This window comes from Etheostoma cragini, chromosome 10 (genome assembly GCF_013103735.1).
Source record: "Etheostoma cragini isolate CJK2018 chromosome 10, CSU_Ecrag_1.0, whole genome shotgun sequence".
Taxonomy (NCBI): domain Eukaryota; kingdom Metazoa; phylum Chordata; class Actinopteri; order Perciformes; family Percidae; genus Etheostoma; species Etheostoma cragini.
In genome coordinates this window covers 399,770-419,831 of record NC_048416.1, presented here as the reverse complement: position 1 = coordinate 419,831, position 20,062 = coordinate 399,770, and the positions used below count along the sequence as shown (strand labels likewise).

The following is a 20,062-nucleotide window of genomic DNA, read 5'->3' as shown; positions in this document are numbered from 1 at the left end:
CAGTTTTCTTTTGGAAGGTATGTCTCCATACTTTTAGCACAGTGTGCTATCTTTGTACTTGCAGGTATGGCCTGGGCTATTTTCTGCGGTGGTGATGGTTGGGCCTTACTTATCTCAGTATTTACCAAACAGATTGAAGCCGCTGCCTGTCCCCGCACAAGGGCCAGCTCGCTGCTAGGAGCTGAAGGCAAGATAGGGAGAGGATGGCCCATACCCAAAACGCCTAACCCGTCACAGACCTGCACCCGCCGGGTAGCCACGTGTTTGCGTGTGTGATGGAGATGTAGGGACAGTAAGAAATTCAGTGGTACCACACCCACGCCCACACACACACACAAACACACACACAGTCTCTAGTGCTCCAAAAGCCTGGTGACTCACCCTACTTAAAGCAAGCCCTGAAATAGACATTTTGAGCCTCGCCACACCGACTCAGTAACAGAACTATCTTTCCATCCTGGTCTGCACACGCTGTTGCTATTAAATCGACACTCTCTCAGCTATTGCTTTCCACGAGCACACATTATATTTCCCCTTACAATTTTCTAGGACCAATTTCAGCCGTGGCCCCCACGTTCTGCCTGGATGAAAGGTAATGAGAGCTTGTTTGACTTTTTGTGCAGTGTCCCATTACTCTGCCCTGCAGCAGGTTACCATGTTTCACTGAATGTGAGTCATTTCTCATACCTACAGTATGTGTGTCCGCCAAAAAACGTGCAGCCATGTGGCATAGACCTCCTGCTCCGAGCTGGCAACAGAACCATGTGCTTGTCTAATTCGACAAGAGCATGACACAGAACATTAGTGTAACTCAGCAGTCTCGGGTCTTGTTCTGATAGCAGTACACAGGAGCGGCGTATTGAGTGTGTCTGTGTGTGAGGGGCTAGTTAGCGTTGCTCCACATGTGTAACGACATCGGCGGCAGGGCTGAGAGACCTAAAGTGATCTGAAAGACCCCAGCAACACCTGTCTACCCTGGCACTCCGTGTCTCCTCGCCACAGTTACAGCTGCCATGGCGGCAGAACTGAGGTTGCCCGGGCAACGGTCTGTTTCTCTGGCAAGGATTACAGTAGCTCAGAGCTGCTAAAGGACTGTTGGAAGATGAAGTGGGAATTGTGAGTGTTTGGACATTTTGTCATAATTAGGTTTCCCCTCAAGGAATTAGCAAATTTGCAAAACGGACTTGGCTTTGCAAAATCCTTAGATATTCTGTGAAAAAATGGAAGCACATTTCCACAACATCACATTTTTATTCACACTTAAAACAAACCATAATATTTTCCAAAAATCAACAAAACTCTTTAGCATACAGATGATGCAGTAAAGCTAAACTTTCCCTATGAATGAACAATAAGTTGATTTGCATTTAGTGTGGTCAAAGAGTTCTGGGCTGCAGGAAAGAGAGAAAAAACTCAAACCCTAAAGGGACTGATGCTGGCTGAACAGGAGGAGCTGTCAGAAACAACTCACATAGCTACTGTCTTCCCTGTTCTCTGTTTCCTGTGCCCTGCAGCTGTTCCTCTGCTTAGCATGAGCCAAATATCAAATGACAGACGTGTCTGTGCCGGCTGCACAAAGAGGGCATGTTAGTGACAGTTATTAGAGCATCTGAAGTCGTGGATGATGGGAGGGTGATGCTAGAGGGTTGTAGGCAACGCTGCATCCTTAGTCCTGCCTGTGAATGTTTATAGCCCAGCAGAAAATCTTATCATACTACCAGACCATTAGTGGTTCACTCTTAAAAATTAAGTCTGACTTTGACTTTCTGACTACATTAATAATGAAGCTTTAAAAATGTAAATATTTATGGTTTCTATAAACTTATGATGGGCTTAGTTTTGCACACTGAACCTTATTTAACAGATATAGAAACAGAAACAGAATCTATAAAAAAAACAAAAAAAACACAGATTCTGTCTGATTTTTTCAAGTTGTTGAAAGGAAAATATCCAGATGTCAAAGTAATACAATTTGAATGGGCACTATGTAAATACAGCTTCTTTTCACATTGCAAACTGCATGAGTCAAAGGTGTCAAGGTGCCCTTGTGCATGGTACCTGCCTCCAGGATGCTCCACTGGAGCTCCACACCAACCTGTGTGTAGGACTGTGGGATTAAAGAGCAGCTCCTTTGTGTGGGTGTGTGTGTGTGATTCTTTTTTCAATAACTCTGCATTGCTTGTCCAAACAAAATCAATGAAGTTGAATTGAATTGTACCAGCTGCAGCCACAAGACAATAATTTAAATGTATTTTTTGGAGAAAAATCAATATGAGGAACGTTCTTGAGCATGTTGGCTCAGTAAACACATGTACTATGGACTGGTGTACCGTGACCACATGCAAACCACAATTTCTGATATGGATGTTATATACATTATACGCCTCCACAAACACACACAGCAAGAACACGGCGCTTCTACTACTTCCCTCCCATGGGACTTGCATGCCATTATCCTGTGCAACATTAAGGTCAGCAGTAGAAAAAGAATTTCACAGCAGCAGAAAGCTAGGTTCAGCTGGAGGGAACATTCTGATTGGAGGGTTCTTGTTCAGCCATCCATAAAGGTTCTTTAAAAAAATAGATCCTTACTCTAGAGGAGTGATATAGGACATCCAATTTAAGTGGATTATCTTATCAACTGATCAACTATTTACAATTCTCTATTATGTGTGTTTTGCACTGTGACATTCAAAACACTCACAAAGGAAAAGAATTCCCCTCTGGGCATCACCGGATGAAGACCGTGGAATGGAAGAGTGAGCAGCTGAATCCACCTCAGCATAACCCTGCCAGATTGACTCCCAGAGTCACACCCCACCTTCATTCAGTCTCAATCCTACTCCCACACCCGATATTATTCTGTCCATCCAATATCACCTTTACACCACAAGACTGCAGATTTCAGTCTGATGCCTGAGGAGGTCAAATCTGTTTTCTTTTTCAGTCAAACTGGTTGTAAAATAGGACGAAACAAGGACAAGCAAGGACGCTGTTCCTTAGGGATGCAACTATCTGTTATGTTTTCAGCATGATTATCCAATCAGAAGTCATGGGAAAATGATCTTCTGACATTTCCTGTCACCAGCCGGTTAAGATTTAGTGTAGGTTTAGTGCTAATCAGCTGATGTCAGCATGCTAACAGGACCAACTAAGATGGTGAACATTGTAAAACTATACCTTAATATCAACAAGTTAGCATTGCTGTGTCTGAGCTCAGCCTCACAGAGCTGCAGCATGGCTGTGGACTTATAGGGCTGTTGCTTGATAATGGACTTAAATGATTAGTTGATTATCAAAATGGTAACTGATCGATTACTTAATTTCTTGAATATTAATTCATTGATTTAGCTGTGTTATGAGAGGTGAATACATTTTTTGTTGACAATGAGTTAGATCGTTTTAAGTGCACCGTGATGAGGTTTCATCACAAAAATGATTTCTGCATTCAACCCAGGTGTAAAAGTGTTTCTAAATAACTAACTAACTAACTATTGCAAATGTGGGTCTAGGCTTTATGGTGCTGACAGTAAACAAGGTCTCGCGTCTGTTTGGGGATCAATGCCGCATTTCATTCTCCTTCTCTCTCTCCCCTCATTTTCTGGGATCTGTATACTGTCAGATTTCAGAACACTCAGCCAAAATAATCCTATATATTAAAAACACTAGTCCAGGTATGAAAACAGGTTTCAATTTGGGATGGCATAGAGTCCCTTTACTTGGGTGCTAAGACTCATATTCACAGGGTACACTATGCTATGTTTCCATATTTAGTTTAGGCTATCCTTTTAAAAGATGAAAGGGATGACAGGAGAAGGGAAGCTGCTGTCACATCAGGCAGTAATATACTCCACCTCGACAGGGTTAAGGGTCGCTCAATCAACCACAGAGCACTTTGAGGTGAGATAAACACATCTGACACCATACACTAGAAGACGCACACAATCATCCTCCACTCAGCCACCCATGGCTAATAAATGTCAGATAATGTGTGTAATAAAAACAGAGAGCATGTTGTGGTCCCTCTCGTCCCATCCATCTTCCGGAGAGCTAATCAGCTACCTTAATGAGAGTCAATATCTGATGCACACATAAGCACAAGTGCATGGAAGACTCAGGACCTGCACATGCTCCCTGCACTCCCGTCCCCCTGCATAAAAATCTCTCTTGCTGGTTTTGACAAGGGGGCATCTCACACGCAGCTTGTGCTGTGAAGAATCCCTCAGGTGATGGCTGGGGGTGGCCTACTCCATGAGCCCTCCCCAGCCCAGTCTCATGGCAGTTGGTGAAATGGTCATGTTATGTAATCTATTGTTTTATGAACAGGTCACGTTGACGTCGTTATTTTCGCATGTTGCGTACGAATTTTGAAGTAATGCATTTCAATTGGAAGCATCTTTTGTGATAACAGCCCAATTACGGTGGCGAGTAGTATTGAAAAGCCAAAAATCTGCACAGGGAGGTTGGTGGGGGGGGGGTGGATGGTTCCTTTTCCAAGTTATTCTCTTCCTAACCACAACCGTCCCATTGTTGTCGGCGTGTCCCCCGTGTGACAGTTCATTTCTCCGTTGTTGCGTCCCCCAGAGACCACGGATTGTGCCCCGGCGCGAGTTTTTGTTACCGTCCCCCCTGTGGCGGTTCATTTCTCCGTTGTTGCGTCCCCCAGAGACCACTGATTGTGCCCCGGCGGGAGTTTTTGTTACCGTCCCCCCTGTGGCTGTTCATTTCTCCGTTGTTGCGTCCCCCAGAGCAGCCCAGTGTTAATAAAGTTTAGTAAATGCTCACGTTCAAAAATCGTGACAAACACAAAAATATTTACACAAATCAATAAATCAAAATAACGTGACCATTTCACAAACTGGCATGACCCCGGGTTGGCCCTCCCACACATAATGACTCACAGTGGGTTAGAAACCCTGCCCAGACCAACTCCTGTCAGGGGCTATGGAAACTCCAATTATCTCATTAACAATCATCCCTTCACAATTATCTCCCAATCGTTAACAGTGCAATAAATCTCCTCTTATTCAGAAGACAGGGATCTAAGGGACAGAGACCCAGGGGACCCAACGTGGATCTGCATTAATGTCTCCAGACAAGACTGTTTTCTCCAGGATATCCTACGAATGACCTGAAACCTATTCTGGAGAAAATAATTTATTCTGTGCTCATGTGGCGAAGTACTGTAAAAAGATGGTTTCATCCCTGCATACTCATGTAATGCAAAACAAGATTTTAAGAGAAGGTGGGCTTTGCCTCACTGCCTTTCTACCTCTTTAGAGTATCTATATGCCCCAAGGAGTGATGTGCTCCAGAGAGGTGCGCTCGCTATTACCCGGTATAAACAGCTTTAGCTCTTTAAGCTTAGGGGAGATTTACTGTCTATGTAAAGGCAACACAATTGTGTTTATGTTATCCCTGTGTGTGGCAAAAGAAAGACAATAATAGAGAAAAGGGAGGAAAAGTAAAGCTAGAAGGAAGAAAAAGTAAAGAAAATAGAGAAAGATGGCGGGCAGAATGACTCTAAACTCTTAAGCTTCCACCGCTGGGAACATCGATGATCAGAGCAGTTGACCAGCCAAACAGATCTTAGATTAATGCCGGGAAGCTTTGGACTCTCATGAGAGATTACATTAGTCAAAACGGGGGTAAATGAAGGTTAGTAAGGATGAGCCATAAAGCAAGCATGTCTTGAAAATGTAGGTGAGGGTGGACAGAAGGCAAAGACGGTTTGTGGAGAGGAAGAAAGAGAAGCATTAGTGTGAGAGGAGATGATAGGGAGACTGCTGCGAACAAAGGGAACAGATGCCAGCCTAGCAGTGGGAAACACAGAGCGCACACGGCGGAATCTAGATCCCTCCTATTTCCTCTAAGTAATAAAACAATGGCACTGCATCGCCTCATTACATGGGTAATGGAGGGTGTGAGAGCACTCCCCTCAGCCCTGAACACACCTTTCTCTTTCTGTGTCTCACTCTCTAGCCCTTTCACGCCGGGCCATTGTCTCTCCTCCTTGCTGTTTCTTGCTATGTTTCTAATCTGGTTTGCTGCAGAGCCTTGCCACCTGCTGAATAAATGCTTACCTGGGCAGCAGGTCAGAAACCCTACCCAGACCAACTCCTGTCAGGGGGTATGGAAACTCCAATTATCTCCTTAACAATCATCCCTTCACAATTATCTCCCCATCTGTGTTTCAGTGTCTACAGGTGCAGAGGGACTGCCCCGCTCACACACTTTTTCTCTGACAGAAGAAGTGATGGAGGTGGTTATGTGGAGCGAGAAACACACAACCTGCATGCTAATTCATTAGGAACTGCTACAAAGTATTGTCTTCAACAAATATCAGGCGAGCCACTGGGAAGTTAAGGATTCATCATAGGACCCGGCCAGAATCTAGGAGTACAACCAGAAACATTGGATTCATTTCGCATACAATTCACCAAGGAGTCCCCTAAAAGCAGCAAAATTCTTCAGTTTGAAAAGCTAACAATGGCACTTTTGCTCGATGAATTACTCAAGTGAATATTTGATTATTGTTATCAATACATGTTCTATCACTTCAGAAACGTCGTAAAGATACAATGACCAGAAAAGAGGTTAATTAAACATTTTACAAAAGGTAATTGTCAATCATAGCTTAGCAACTGTAATGTCTTCTGCAATGTCAGTCATGTCAGGCCACAGACTTAGGTCCTCCAGGCTGTCAGACCACATGTCTGTGGTGGTAGACAAATGCATATTGTCCCATGGTATACAATGTTTTAATGCCCATCCATAATGCCTGATCAACCTTTTTTCCCGTTTGCTTTACCAACGTTCGGCAACTGTTGCGGATCTGGTGTCATGGCGAGGCCGTCATCTTGTACTGCGAGAATCTGCGCACAACAGCCGTCCTGTGCTGTCACTGTAAGAGCAGTTGCAGTATGTCACAGTGTTTAATATGCTTGTAGGCTTTGTTCCTCATTAGAGAACACAGAAGCTCCTGAGATGTACTGTATGACAAAAGAGGGACTGTGTCTTTGCTGCAAAAACATGACAGCTGCCATCATCCGGCGCTCGTCCCTCCACCCAGCAGCACAGATCCCACTCCTCATCTCCAAACACATTGTTTTCTAATTGGCAGCCCCGCACGTCTCAGCTAAGACCTCCATGTCCAGCTGTCATTACCTCCAGAGACGACAGATTTGTTTTAAATACTTGGTGAGCTTGTATGAATACAGAGAAGAATTCAAAGCAGGCTTAGAAAGACAATGAGGTGAAAAATAGAAAGAGAGTGGACACAGTTGTGTGTGTGTGTGTGTGTGTGTGTGTGTATATGTTTATGTGATGTACGAGGAGAGTATGTGTGATAGACTGGAGTCTTACTGATGTCAACACAACAGAATTCTCAAACCTCAAGGCACTGAAAGGCCGTTGGGTTGCTTTTATCTGGTGCGTTGTTCTTAGAAAATGGTCATACGGCAGGTGAGCAGATTTAATAACAGGTTGCTTATTTCCTCTTTCCTGAACGTTCCTCTCTTCCCTCACTCCCTGTCCCATATGCACATGTCCTCTTCCTCTCTTTTTTGCAAAGGAACACAGGCACACACAACACACAGAAACAATCTGTATCTCCATTCTACTCCACACTCTATCACTCTGCTGCTTGGGGAGCAGTTTTGGCTGATCTACATTGATTGCTATGGGCCAGTCTCTATCCCTGGCGCTCCGGAGCAAAAAAGTCCAAGTCTTCTCATTCATCAAACCAGCACCTGCCACACTCAAGAGAAAAAATGTCTTTTTTTTCTTTCTTTCTTCCCCCCCCCAATTCTCTTTGTTTTCTCCACAACAAATAACTGTCATGTCCCGAACAGTCAGAAGGGAGCGGTGATCTGCTATTTGTCCGCTTTTTTCAATAACGCATTGAACACTCTGTAATCCCTCTAAAACATGCATGCACTGTGGAAGTCAGTCAGCACAGCTGTACCTCAACAACTAACATGCTAGCTACACAATAAAATACACCACCCCAGAGCCTCAGTGACACCATCAACCTGGCCTGAAATGGCAGCTTAATCTCCAGCCCCATTCTCTTCTTCTTAACACTTCCATCCCAGCTGAGACCCTCCTTTCTGGGGTGTTGGTTGCCCCTTTAGGGGGAAGGGATTGGAGCAAAAAGGATGAACATAAGAAATACAGAAATAAAGTCTTAAGGTAACAGATGTTTTTTTGGTTCTCCTGGAGGATCCTACAGAGAACCAAATATTTCTAAGCATTAAAGTGCGTAAGACAGGCAGTTCAATTGTCTTTCTTTTCCTGCGGAGTTATTATTACATATTTATGCTCATAACTCCATGAAGTGATAGCATTGGATGTGCTGCATTGAATAATACATTAAATGCATCTGCTCGAGCTCTGTCTCTTGTTAGCTAGAGTGTATGTGTTTGTGTGCGTGCATGCGTGTGTGAGTGTGTGTGACCACAGAACTTGACAAAGCAGTCTCACATTTTTATTTAGTAGTTAGAGCAAGAAGCTGCTCTGATGAGGAAAAGTTAAGCCAGGTAAATGTGGCAGTACATGGACTCAAGCTCTAATACTTTAATCTTTGCTTTGAATTATCAAGATGAATGACTTCAGACCTGTTAAAAATAACTCAAATGAAGCAGAAACAATATCCAGTTGACCTGTTCATAACCTGCCAACATATGCAAGCAGTGTTGATGGATCAGTGGACACTGCTATGTCCACATGCCAGAAAGGTTGCGAGTCTCAAATATTTTATTTGAGATAAAACTCTAAATTGAATACACTTGAAGCACAGTACATCAAAGATGAATTAGGGAGTCAGTTAAGCTAATCATTTTACAGTTTTTCTGTATTTCCTTTATCCAACTGGTTTGGTAAGGGTTATTTAAAACATCTTTGACTGTTTAGCGGTTCATGTTTTTTTGCACGGTCTGACATCTTTTTAGGGAAGATGCAGTGTTCCCTGATTCAATTAGCAATTACAACGAGTGAGTATAATATTATTACTGATAAGAACTATGGATAAAACTACAAAAATAAATTGGAACCTGAAATGATCCTATTTTGTTTAATCACACTTGCAGCCGTCTGTGAATATCCACTCTGCCTCTCATCTCCATTAAAACCACCTGCAGAAAAATAATACACACTACATATACACTACATATTTCATAAACGTTGACTTGTCACTTGGCTTGGTGCGTAAAATTAGTCAAAACATCTATGTGCCATCTTTCATTGAAAAAAACAAACGTCCTGATTTTTCTTTCCAGAGGAAGCAGTGCATATAATTGTATATACATTACACTATCAGGCTAAAAACTACAACCTTGCTTTGCTCACTATTTCCCATCTACAGCCAACCTGTGACATCACATCCGTTTTTTTTAAATCTAGCAGCTAAACTCACCTTACTCAGCCTTACACCATCCATGTTATCAATAACTCAATAATAAATCAAGTTCAATGAAAACAATAAAAATAAATATAGTTTTAAATATAATGTTTATATTTATTATTGACAGTGAATATCACTGGCATTGCAGGTATTATGGCCTTGATTTACCATCAATGACCTCCCCCATACTTGACCTCTACCTATACACTTTTTTTCTGTGAAACAGACCTACATACATCCCATCACCAATTCATATCTGTCCTCTAAGCTTGCCCAAATGGAAGCACCCCCCCCCCCCCCCCCCCCCCCCCCCCCATCTGTGTCGTATTGATCGGCTGGGCAGGCCTATGTGCGGTGCTCAGTTCATTGATCATTGCTGCCTCAAAGATCCTCTTCCAGTCCTCTTTAAACGACCCTCAGAGACCCAAGGAAATACTGCTGCCTACATTGCAAATCGTCTTTTCCATGAACACTAATTAGTCTTAATGAAAGATTTTTTATCAGGATAGCTGAACTGGACAAAAAAATCAAATGCACGTAAGTGACTCTTAGGGATAGATGTACAGAATTCTGTCTAAATTGTTCAATTTTGTTGCTAGGTGTAATATTCTGCAGACAGATTTCCAACCAGAAATAGTCAAAAGCTTAGCCTAAATCTCAACACACACATGTAGGACATCAAAGAGAAAAGTAGATAATATAGGCGTGAGCCTGCAGGGGCTTTAACAAGAAGCTAGCGATTCTGTGACGTCCTTATTACAAACCAAGTCAATAGCAGATTATGGTAATGTGATATCAAACTGAGGGGAACAGTGACTAATATTCTCCATGTACACACATCATCCCTGGAAGTTATTTTTAACCACTGGAAGCATGTAAATTGAGCCAGTCCAACAGGCGCGTTCACTGAAAAAGTGAAAATAAAGACACATATAAAAAAAGGAGCGATGATCCATATTAATTAATGCTACAAACATGGTGCTTTACCACTTAATGCCTTGGTTTGTGTATGTGAACAAAAGGGAGAAGACAGAGAAATGCAAATTAGCTCCAGTATCCTGTGTGACATTATGCCGGTAGCGCTGCCATCGTCATTACTTCCCCAATGACTCCGCAGGCGGGAAATGAAATAAATGAGATTGCATTAACATCCAATGTTTTGTATCTATTATGTTTTTTCCTTCTCTCTCCTCTTTCTTTTCTTTTTTACCTTTGTCCCAGTCCCAACCCCACAACCTCCTGCCTCTGTTCTCCTGCTCTTTAGGCAGGTGGCACCCAGTGTGTGTGTGTGTGAGAGAATGTGTGTGTGTGTTTGTGGTGGGAGGCCTTGCTTCTGGATGAAGTGGCTAGTCATAAGAGCCAGCTGATGAGTATCACCCTCATCCGGAGCTCAATTCCTCCCCGTGCACAAGGGCCCATTCACCCGCTGCTTTTCACACTTGTGGACTCAAAAAGCCCCGGGCACGTTCTCACACTTTCACACGCTTACAGAGGTAAACTGTCACTCACTCAAGACATCCTACACAGACGCCAGAATATGCACCCAGATGAAAACACACACATATACACTCCTCCACACAGGCATGCAAAATAGAAACCCAGGAATAGACTGCTTTTCACATCTGACTCATTATAAGCAGGCCCTGGAGCCCTTCATTTTTCCTTACAAACACGTCTCTATAGTCTTCACATCCAAAAAATCTTCCAAAACGAGTGACGCGCAGCAGGAGAAGGTGTCATTTTCCTTTTCGCAGCTTCCCTCCACTGTAAATCTTTCTGAAATGCTTGTTCTACAGTCCACCATCATACCCATGGTCTGCAGTTATATGCGTGACGCATTGAAGAAACATGAAAAACTGGATCTGGGGATATCCTGTAGTGCTGACAGCGCCCGGATCTAGTTAGGCTCTAGTAAATCCTGAATTGAATAATCGGTTTAAAGTAGTTTCCTGAAATCTTACAGACCAGGATATTTGATCTTTGTACATATTTAAAGAAATATCTTTGCAAATACATGTTTTTTTTACGTATTTTGGAAGCAATTCTACAAATTAACTGAATAAAAAGAAAAAGTAGTTAATAGAATGAACAGTACGTCATGCTGCATCTTAGCGTTTTGAGTCTAAGTCGCCATATTGTTCTTCAACATGCAACCGACTGAATGCTGCGGGGTGCACGCTGTGACTAAGACATTATTGTACCCCCCCCCCCCCATCCCTCTCCCCTACTAATGGAGCAATGTTTTTTTCCACTAGCGACAACCCTGGAAGCATTCCGCTCCAGTCTGACCCTAATATTCACATCACAGAGGACCATCTCTTTAATGAGGGCATGTTAGGTGTGTTTACGTTTCTCTACACAGCTCTGTCTGGCTCCCTCGGGGGAGCCTCTAAATGGCTGGGGGTGGGCTGGTGGTGATGGTCGCCTGGGGACTGTCCGAGTTTCCAAATGTCCAAAAACAGAGTGGTTTTTAAATGCGTAAAGCCTATAAAGCCAACTGTGGACAGGATGAACTTCACAAAGACTGTTTTTTTATGAACACAATAATAATACTAAATAATGTGTAATGTGTGTAAAGTGTACGGCTATCTGCCCTATACTTGTATAATATCCTATTTGTGATAGTGTTCAATATTCTACAGCAGCAAGGACTGAATGTCTATAAATCTGCATGAGTGCCAATGCACATAATGCTTTATTTCCAATCCAATTCCAAGCTCATAACTAAATCTCATAACAACTGCTAGAACCTCATTACATTAAAGCTCTATGGGCAAAAATGCTCCTAGAGTGCCAGATATGAACATTCATTGGCCACTGTCAGTTTTACTAATCTGTGTCTCCCAATCAGGTTGGAGCATTTCCGTGACCCTTAGTTCACTGAAGGAGCTCTGTGAGATAGTTAATGAGTAGGCGTTCAATGAGCAGGGGGGCTGTTCCTCCCGTAGTGTAAACTAGAAGGACACATGGAGAGCACAGACCTCTGCCAAGGCCAGGACCTATGTTGCAATGAAAAAATTATTTGTGTATCTACTTTGTGATTTGGATCTGCTTCAAAATGTAACGTGTGCTTCCTTGGCCGGTGGTACACCCTTCCACCAGGTTTAATGAGAATTGGGCCAGGAGTTTTGACGTAATCTTGCTGACAAACAGAGCAACAAACCAAACCAAACACATAATCCCCTGGGCAGAGGTAATAAAAACATAGTGATCTGCTTAGAGCGTGTAATGTTTAACAGATTCTGCATTTATTCCATTTTAATAGTGCATATTTTTCATTGCTACTAATAAGTGTAAGTGATAGAAGAAGTCACATATTTAAATGGCAATTAATTTTGCGGCAACTTTTATTTATCTAGCCATTGTGAAGATATGTACATTTGCTTAATATTTAGTCTTCATTAACTTTAGGCTGAATATTGGGGGTTTATAGCTTTGCTTATCTGCTGCTTATATAGAACCACTCACTAATCAACAAGTGGACAAATGTGTGTTGACTGTTGTGGTGACAGTGTTCAATAGAAATTCATTGAAAGTCCAACATACTGAAAAAGAAAATGTAAAGGTTGTAGAGAATCAGGTCCTTAGAGTTTTTTCAATTGGTCCTTTGAGTCAGACATAGGGCATTGAAGATGTTTTCTAGTAATCAGCATAATCAAGATGAGCATGCAGAGGAGCCTACTGTCTGTCTAAGACCCAATATCCATAGACCCTGTTTTTTAGCAGACTATGACCTTAGTCAGAGGCAATGCAGACATTTGAAGCCCATCAGGTCACACAGTGCCCGTCATGAAGCTAATAAATCAGATGATGAGGACCCTTCAGTTACCAGTGCACCCTTCACCCAGCATTCAAGCCCTCCATTCTGGACAGTGGTGGATCATTGGGATCCCATTAGGAAAATTAAAAGAGAAAATTACTTTTTATGCCATGAGAATTTTCATCATCATGCCATCCAACAACTGACCAGCAACAGAGATGACCTGTATATGGGCATGATGAGAAGAAAGGTTATGGAACTGCAACATACAGCTTGCATACAGTCCTTAAATCACTCAGAGGAATAGAACAAAATATGGAGCAACTCATGGCAAGCAAGGCTAATGAGCAGTGTAGGGTGTCAACACCATTGACCAGGAGTTAAACCTAACCCAGGTTGCATTCCCAAAGCCACAGCTACGTACACTGCTGAAGGCTGAGACCATCAGCAGCATCTTAACTACAGAAGCATGTTTGTGATCACAGGAAAAGAGAAGAAGATGTTCATGGATCAGGGGAAAAGTCCTTTTATGTGGACAACTGTGTCCAGAGGCCCGGGTCTGACTGAGAAGTCAAAGCCCTAGTGGTGAATCTTTGCAATCTGCTGGCCATTGGAGGCTACTCCAGCAGTGGGTGGCAAAACCCGTTAGTTATGGCCAACCCAACTCTGACCATCCGCTCACATTCACATTTTCACATGTTTGGCTATCTAACGAGCACTGCCTCACTGATGCACAGTATCTACAATCCCCTAGGAAAAGCTACATTGTCCGCTGTGCCACTCAAGCTAAGATTGTTACCTAATATCTGGGTAGAAAAGAATTCAAGACATGTTTCAAAGTGGAAATGCTAAAATCAATGTCTGAAAGAAGTAATCAATTATCTGTCACAGAGCAGAGAGTCGGTTGTCAAAGGTATCTCCTGAAGTGTGTGACTTCACCATCGTGAGCGTGAGTGAGCTACAGGCAAATTCCCGGGAGTCGAGGATGGAACCAGAAAAGCACGACTGAAAAGCCCCAAGGTTGACAAAATCTTGTCAGAATACAAAGAAGGGATAAGTGCAGGGTTAAGAAAAAAGAAACTATTTAGACTGGCATTTCTTTTGTAAAGCTAAGACATGTTATCTGGTTGGCATAATGGCACACCAAATGTCCCCTCCGCTCTGACCAAGGACCTTCCTTGTTGACGAGAAATCTTGCCTCCCATTGCCAGAATGCTATAATCTTAATTTAAAATGGCTCATTAATAATTAGTGAAAGATACCCTGAGCTATGTCTGTTAAAAATGCATATATATATCCTACAGGTATGAAGATCAGAAAGATCAGGCAGGTAAGTCCTAAAAGTTGAAATATGTATAGTGCATGCACGTGTGTGTTAAGGTTTTAGGGGGAGGCTTTAATAGTGTGTTTCTGCCAGAAGAGATAATCGGATTGTGATCCGTGGCTAATTAGAAATGCACTTAGAGTTTTCCCTCTTTGTTCACATCGCCTGAGAGCCCTGATGTGCTCATTGTTTTCTCCCTAGGTTTAAAGGCGCGCAGGGATCAGTGGCAGACGTTTTCGAATTCATTTAGCTGTAAAGACCTGACAGTAGGCTACTGTGTGTGACAGTAGAATCTCTACCAATGCTGCTGCAGAGGTTGGTTTGAAATCCCCGGGGCTTCTCCGGAGCGCAAAATGTTGCAATCATGCAGAGAAAAATAAACCCCTCGTGGTCCCTGGCAACAGTTAGCCTACTAAGATGACCTACTAACACCCGTTTCTTGGCTATGCGTTGACATCTTGCGCAGGTTTTAGAGCCGCGGAGTTCCGAGCGCTCCTTACGAAGTTTTAACGATAAACAAATCGAGGAGATGAAGAAAATATGAAAAGTGGTCAGCAAATATGATCTGCTTCCAGTGACATAATACTTACAGGCATATGTCATGGAGAAGCTATTCCCCATCTTGACCATATCCACCTGCGGCACCAGTTTGGGGATGTCCTGGTGCTGAGAGAGGGCGAAACGAAAAACCTCATATTCGTGCGAGTCGGTTGGGAACAATCCTCCTGTTGAGCAGCAAAGAAGCAGGAGTTAATGCTCGACACACTGGACGCAAATCAGGGAAAACACACGCATGAAAAGAGACATGAGGTCAAGTTGAAATAGAGATTTCAGTGCTGAGACAAAAGGTCTGATGCGTGTGCGCCGTTCTCACCTATATTGATGTTACTTGGAAAACTTGAGCTTGATCCCAAGCACATCCCCAGTAAACTGGTGTAGAGAATGGTGAAGCTTCGCTGCATATTTCCTTTTGCATTGGCGAAGGGAAAAAGAGCCGAAATCCAAGCATAGGTTTGTCCGTGTGTGAAGTTAAATCCCCCGCTCCTCCGCCAAGCCTTCAGCCTCCCGTTAGAGCAGCACGGACACCGACATCGAGTCAACACCGAGACAGTGATCGCAATGGCAAAAGGAGGCACCGTTCTCTCTCCTCTACCCCTCTCTGCTGATGCTCCCTTGTCCTTGGCTGCTGTTGAATGAGACGGGAATGACTTCAGCATTAGCACTGTAAAAAATGTGCCAGTTATGAAAAGCTGTTGAGCCTCAATGTGAATCCAAAAAAAATCTTAAAAAAGCAGATTTATTTTTTCCACAGGCGTGGATCTGTTTGTAGGGAAATTTCAGTTCTTTACATAAATGTGGAAATCAGTGTCACTGCAAGAAGGTAGAGCAGATCGCTCATTAAAGGAAATGAGTCATCGACACATGACAGACATCCATACAATTAACACAGAAAGAAAACGGCATTATCTCACCTTACTGAAGGATTTCTTCACCAATAAAAACCCAAAACACTCAATACTTCCCTTAAGGACTTGGGGGCAGAATATTTCTTGCAGTGTACAGAGCGCACCCACTGGTCTCTCAGGAGACAGAGCCTACCACTGCAAACCAATTCACTCATATACAGTATTTATATATAACAATAACAGTACATATCTACATAGAAGAATTCACAATATAACCATTCAAAATAATTTCAGACTTATTAACTCTATGCCTATGTAGTGTGCATCTTGGATTTCAGTGCCACAGTTGTCCAGTGATTTCAAGGACATATGTAAAATATGGAGTTTTAAGTAACTGCAAATAGTGAATAGATTAAAAACAGGTGGTGCAACTATCATAGAGTAGAGCAGGCATTACATGACTTTAAACCATTTAAGTTTTCAGATGTTTCCAAGGCCAAGTATGAACTCTGAACCTCAGAACCTCTGGACTTTGAACACGGGCAGTTCCATGACAACATGAGCCAACTCCATCAGCTGATGAAGAGCATGCGACTAAAAGCTTGCTCCTGTGAGTTTGTTCTCTAAACCTCCGTTTCCAAAATCAGGAGTGAATTATAAACCACAATTTAATCCCCTATTGTAAAGAGAACAAAGTTGAATCTCTAAAATCATTGGTGGCATGCTGTTGCATTAGAGAACCGTTGAAACAAGCCAAGAAAAACATTAAATGTCCAGAACAGTATTGTGTGCTACATTGTCAATAAAACATTAGGCATGAAAGAAGGCTTACAATTACTTACCTTCAATTGGACTTCTTCATTGACTTGGTCAGTAATACCGAATTAGAAAATAAAATAATAAATGAATAAAATCAACATCCGCACCAGGGATTACTGCACTAGAAACTAAAAGCATATGGCCATTTTAATTGCAAATAAACTGTTTAAGAGGTTTTAGAAAGGGGGTGTAAACTCTGGATAATGGCTTAATATGGGCAGGATTTGTCCCTTAAACTGGCTAGGTTTAATATAAAATCTTAGAAGTCTGAATGTGAAAGAGGACTTTTGCTTTGCATGCTCTGCATCTCTCTGGCACAGTGCAGGACTGGTGAGCAGCTGATAAGGAGGGTTATGATTTAAACCATGTATTTACAGACAGCTACATCCAATTCTTTTCAGAAGAAAAGGTACCAGCCCTCATGCTTCTGTACACACTGAAATATTAATCAACACTGGCAATATTCACATGAGATTGATTTGAAACCACACCATGCTGCGATGTCCCGGTGCTTGTTTAGAAAATGAAGTGGGAAATCCGGTCTTTGACACAATTAGTTTAAGGGATGTGCTTCTTTATCAGACCAAGGCAGGGTTCTCTCTTTAGTTAAAATCACTAGCCCCACATAACCCATTGTTTCCACAACATGAAGGCAGACATTTACACATTTCCCCCTAAAAATGAAATTAAAAATATTTAAAAAATCACGGTGAACTAGATTCACAGTGTTTCCAATTGAGCAGAAATATTTCTGATAAAAATTATAATATATGAAATATGACTCTGGCTGCAGCACTTTACACACTTGAGCAAAAGAAAAGGCAGGAAGTAAACGGTTATCTAATCTATGAATGATGGATGTCCTATACAGGCAGAATGGTCAATTTTCTTCGCCTTTGTTCAAAATGATGAGGGGTTTGCTGAAACATAAACGGTTGGACAGGCTTTCATTACAATACTTCAAGACCATACTCGATTTATGCATATTTCAGCCTGTTTCATAGAGTATTTTTTGTGTGTGTTTGGTGTGCTTAGCGTGTGTATTTCCTGCAGTGTTCTATGTGTAATGAGTGCTATGCAATCTTTTTTTAAACTCCTGATTAATGCAAACAGACCTTAGAATAGCATACGTTAATGATGATGGCTAAATATCCTCCGCTACTAAGAAAACACAGAGCTTGTTGTTCTAGGTTCCAAGCATACTCACCGTCAGACAGACACTATGTCAAAGAAAGAAGGAAATATACGCTGTCTCTTTTGTTCCTACAGATGTCTTCATTATAGATCATAATGGCTATCTGAGGGTTTTTAATAGAAGTCTATATGACGAGTAAAATGGGGCTAATCTGTCAAAATCTGCTGTTCCACTCCAGTTTAAGTGAGAATGGGTGGAGAAAACATGGTACTCCTATAAATGAGCCAGTGCACTTGTGCTGTCAAGTATTTGAGTAGGCTACGTCATACTGCTGGAGGAAAACTATAAAAAGTATTCTGTTGCAGTTGTGACAAAAGAACAAAATATGTCAAACAGGCTGAGTAGATGTGGAAGAGCGTACTGTCAACCTGCAATACAGTAGCTAGCTCTCCAGGGACAGCACGAGGCTACTATTGAAAGGAAGAACACATCTGGTAGCAACAGGTTGGATATGGTCAAAATATCATGCTGCAGTACTTTAGTCAAATGGTGCCTACTCACCCCAAATTATTCAACATGGCTGAATGCAACCACTTTAGCTGATAGTGCTAAAAGCAGTCCATAAATGCTGTAGCTCTACAAAGTTGCTTAGCCTTTTAAAGCTAATTGTTGCGAGATGGTTTAACAGTCATTTTGTTCAAAAATAAGGTCTCACTGCTTTCATCAACCCCAAAACACAGATAAAACAAGTTCTCCAAAAACAACCTATAAGTATCCATAACTGCTTGAGAAAATGTTTAGCTTTTTAGTAAATGCTAGCAAATGTTGACTATGTTCACCAGCTAGCTAATTGCAAACTTTGCACAGCACCAAACAGCAAATAGATAAAGTTTGCAACTAGCTAGATAGCTGGTGGACATAGTCAAAATTCAGCTAACATTAGCTTCAGAGGACAACATTTTCTCAAGCATTAATGGAGACCAAACCAGAGCCAAATGGTCTAAATGGCCTATTGGACTTACGTTTGTCAGGTGGTTCTAAATGAGTGCTCATGTTGCCCCGTGTCTGCTGTTAGCTAACGTGTTAGCCACAACAACTCCGTAAGCTACAGTGCGGTGGTTGTGTGTTTGTCAGCTTGTTTTGGGATTGTTCTGCCCCTAGTGGTCACAAAGTACATCTAAGCTTTATGTAGAAATCAAACCGTTTTAAGTAAGCACCAATTCCTAATCAATTCTTCTATTGATATAAGCCTTTGAAAGAATTGGAGGATATGACCTCTGTGGCAGCCTAGTTGAAGTCCTGATGTTAAGACATACACAGCAAATACCACATCTGACACGGTAAGGCTAGTGTATCAGTAGTAACAGTAGTTTACAATATATACTGTACATGTTTCAGCCGTGTAAAAAACGTAGCATATTTTTTGTGGTAAGCACAATGAAACAGGACTATGTTTTTATTTCTGGTGGGCTGGTCTGACCTCTCCGTAAAACCATGTGCAGAAAGAGAGCCTCCGCGATTTCTTATCAGAGTTATCCCCAATCCTTTGAGATTTTCCAGTCCAGTTGGCTTTAAGAACACTAAACTGTATCACAAAAGGCCGACTAGAACAATTGTGCGTGCTACTGTTTCCCATCCTTCACTAACACAAATAAAGAAGAACAGCAATACACAATTCATAAAGCGCAAGAAAGTGTGACAATTGTCCTCCTATGTCTCTCAATGGGATCTCTCAGTTATGCAGAAGTGATTCATCTTCATGTCACACCCAGGAATCAGTAATGGATTCTGATGGTTTTGGCTTGTTACTCGCTTTATCTGCACACTTGATTACAGCACTTGATGACTGACTGACGGACACTTTGGAAGTACACCAGCCTTGGACAAATGCCGGGCATTAGTGCAGAATCGATAGGAAGCAGACCGGCCTGGATGCATGCCTGATGTCTGCTCTGTACCTTAATTGGGATGAGTTATTGACATGTGGCTTAATTAGTCGCCGCTATAATTGATTTAGCAGGTCTGCCCAGAGAGGAGGCCTGTTTTTTAGAAGTAGAAGGAGAATCAGACTTTTGAAAATCCTGACAATCTTAAAATTTGTGAGTTCTTTAGAAGAAGAGCAGGTATTCTTAGTCCTTTAAGGATATGCTCTACATACTACATGAAATGTCATTCATCTTCTCTTATTACATGTCACATTTCACATGTGAAAAAA

At 42.1% G+C, this 20,062-nt stretch overlaps 1 protein-coding gene across 6 annotated transcripts in view; it reads right to left on the bottom strand.

The window, feature by feature from the left end:
* gria1a (glutamate receptor, ionotropic, AMPA 1a) overlaps window positions 1–15,827 on the bottom strand; it is a 64,502-nt gene extending 48,675 nt beyond the window's left edge. For 2 of the 6 annotated variants that reach the window (XR_004658270.1, XR_004658269.1), the window contains exons 1-2: window positions 15,362–15,824; window positions 15,078–15,212 (exon numbers count right to left, since the gene is read on the bottom strand). Coding sequence is in view for 4 of the 6 variants with exons in the window: in XM_034883846.1 (XP_034739737.1) it covers window positions 15,078–15,212; window positions 15,362–15,704 (478 nt within the window). In the remaining 2 variants the exon portion in view is untranslated. Of the gene's footprint in view, window positions 1–15,077; window positions 15,213–15,361 lie in introns of all 6 variants that reach the window. The other 4 variants (XM_034883846.1, XM_034883844.1, XM_034883845.1 and 1 more) reach the window with 4 other exon arrangements.
* Window positions 15,828–20,062: the final 4,235 nt, after the last annotated feature.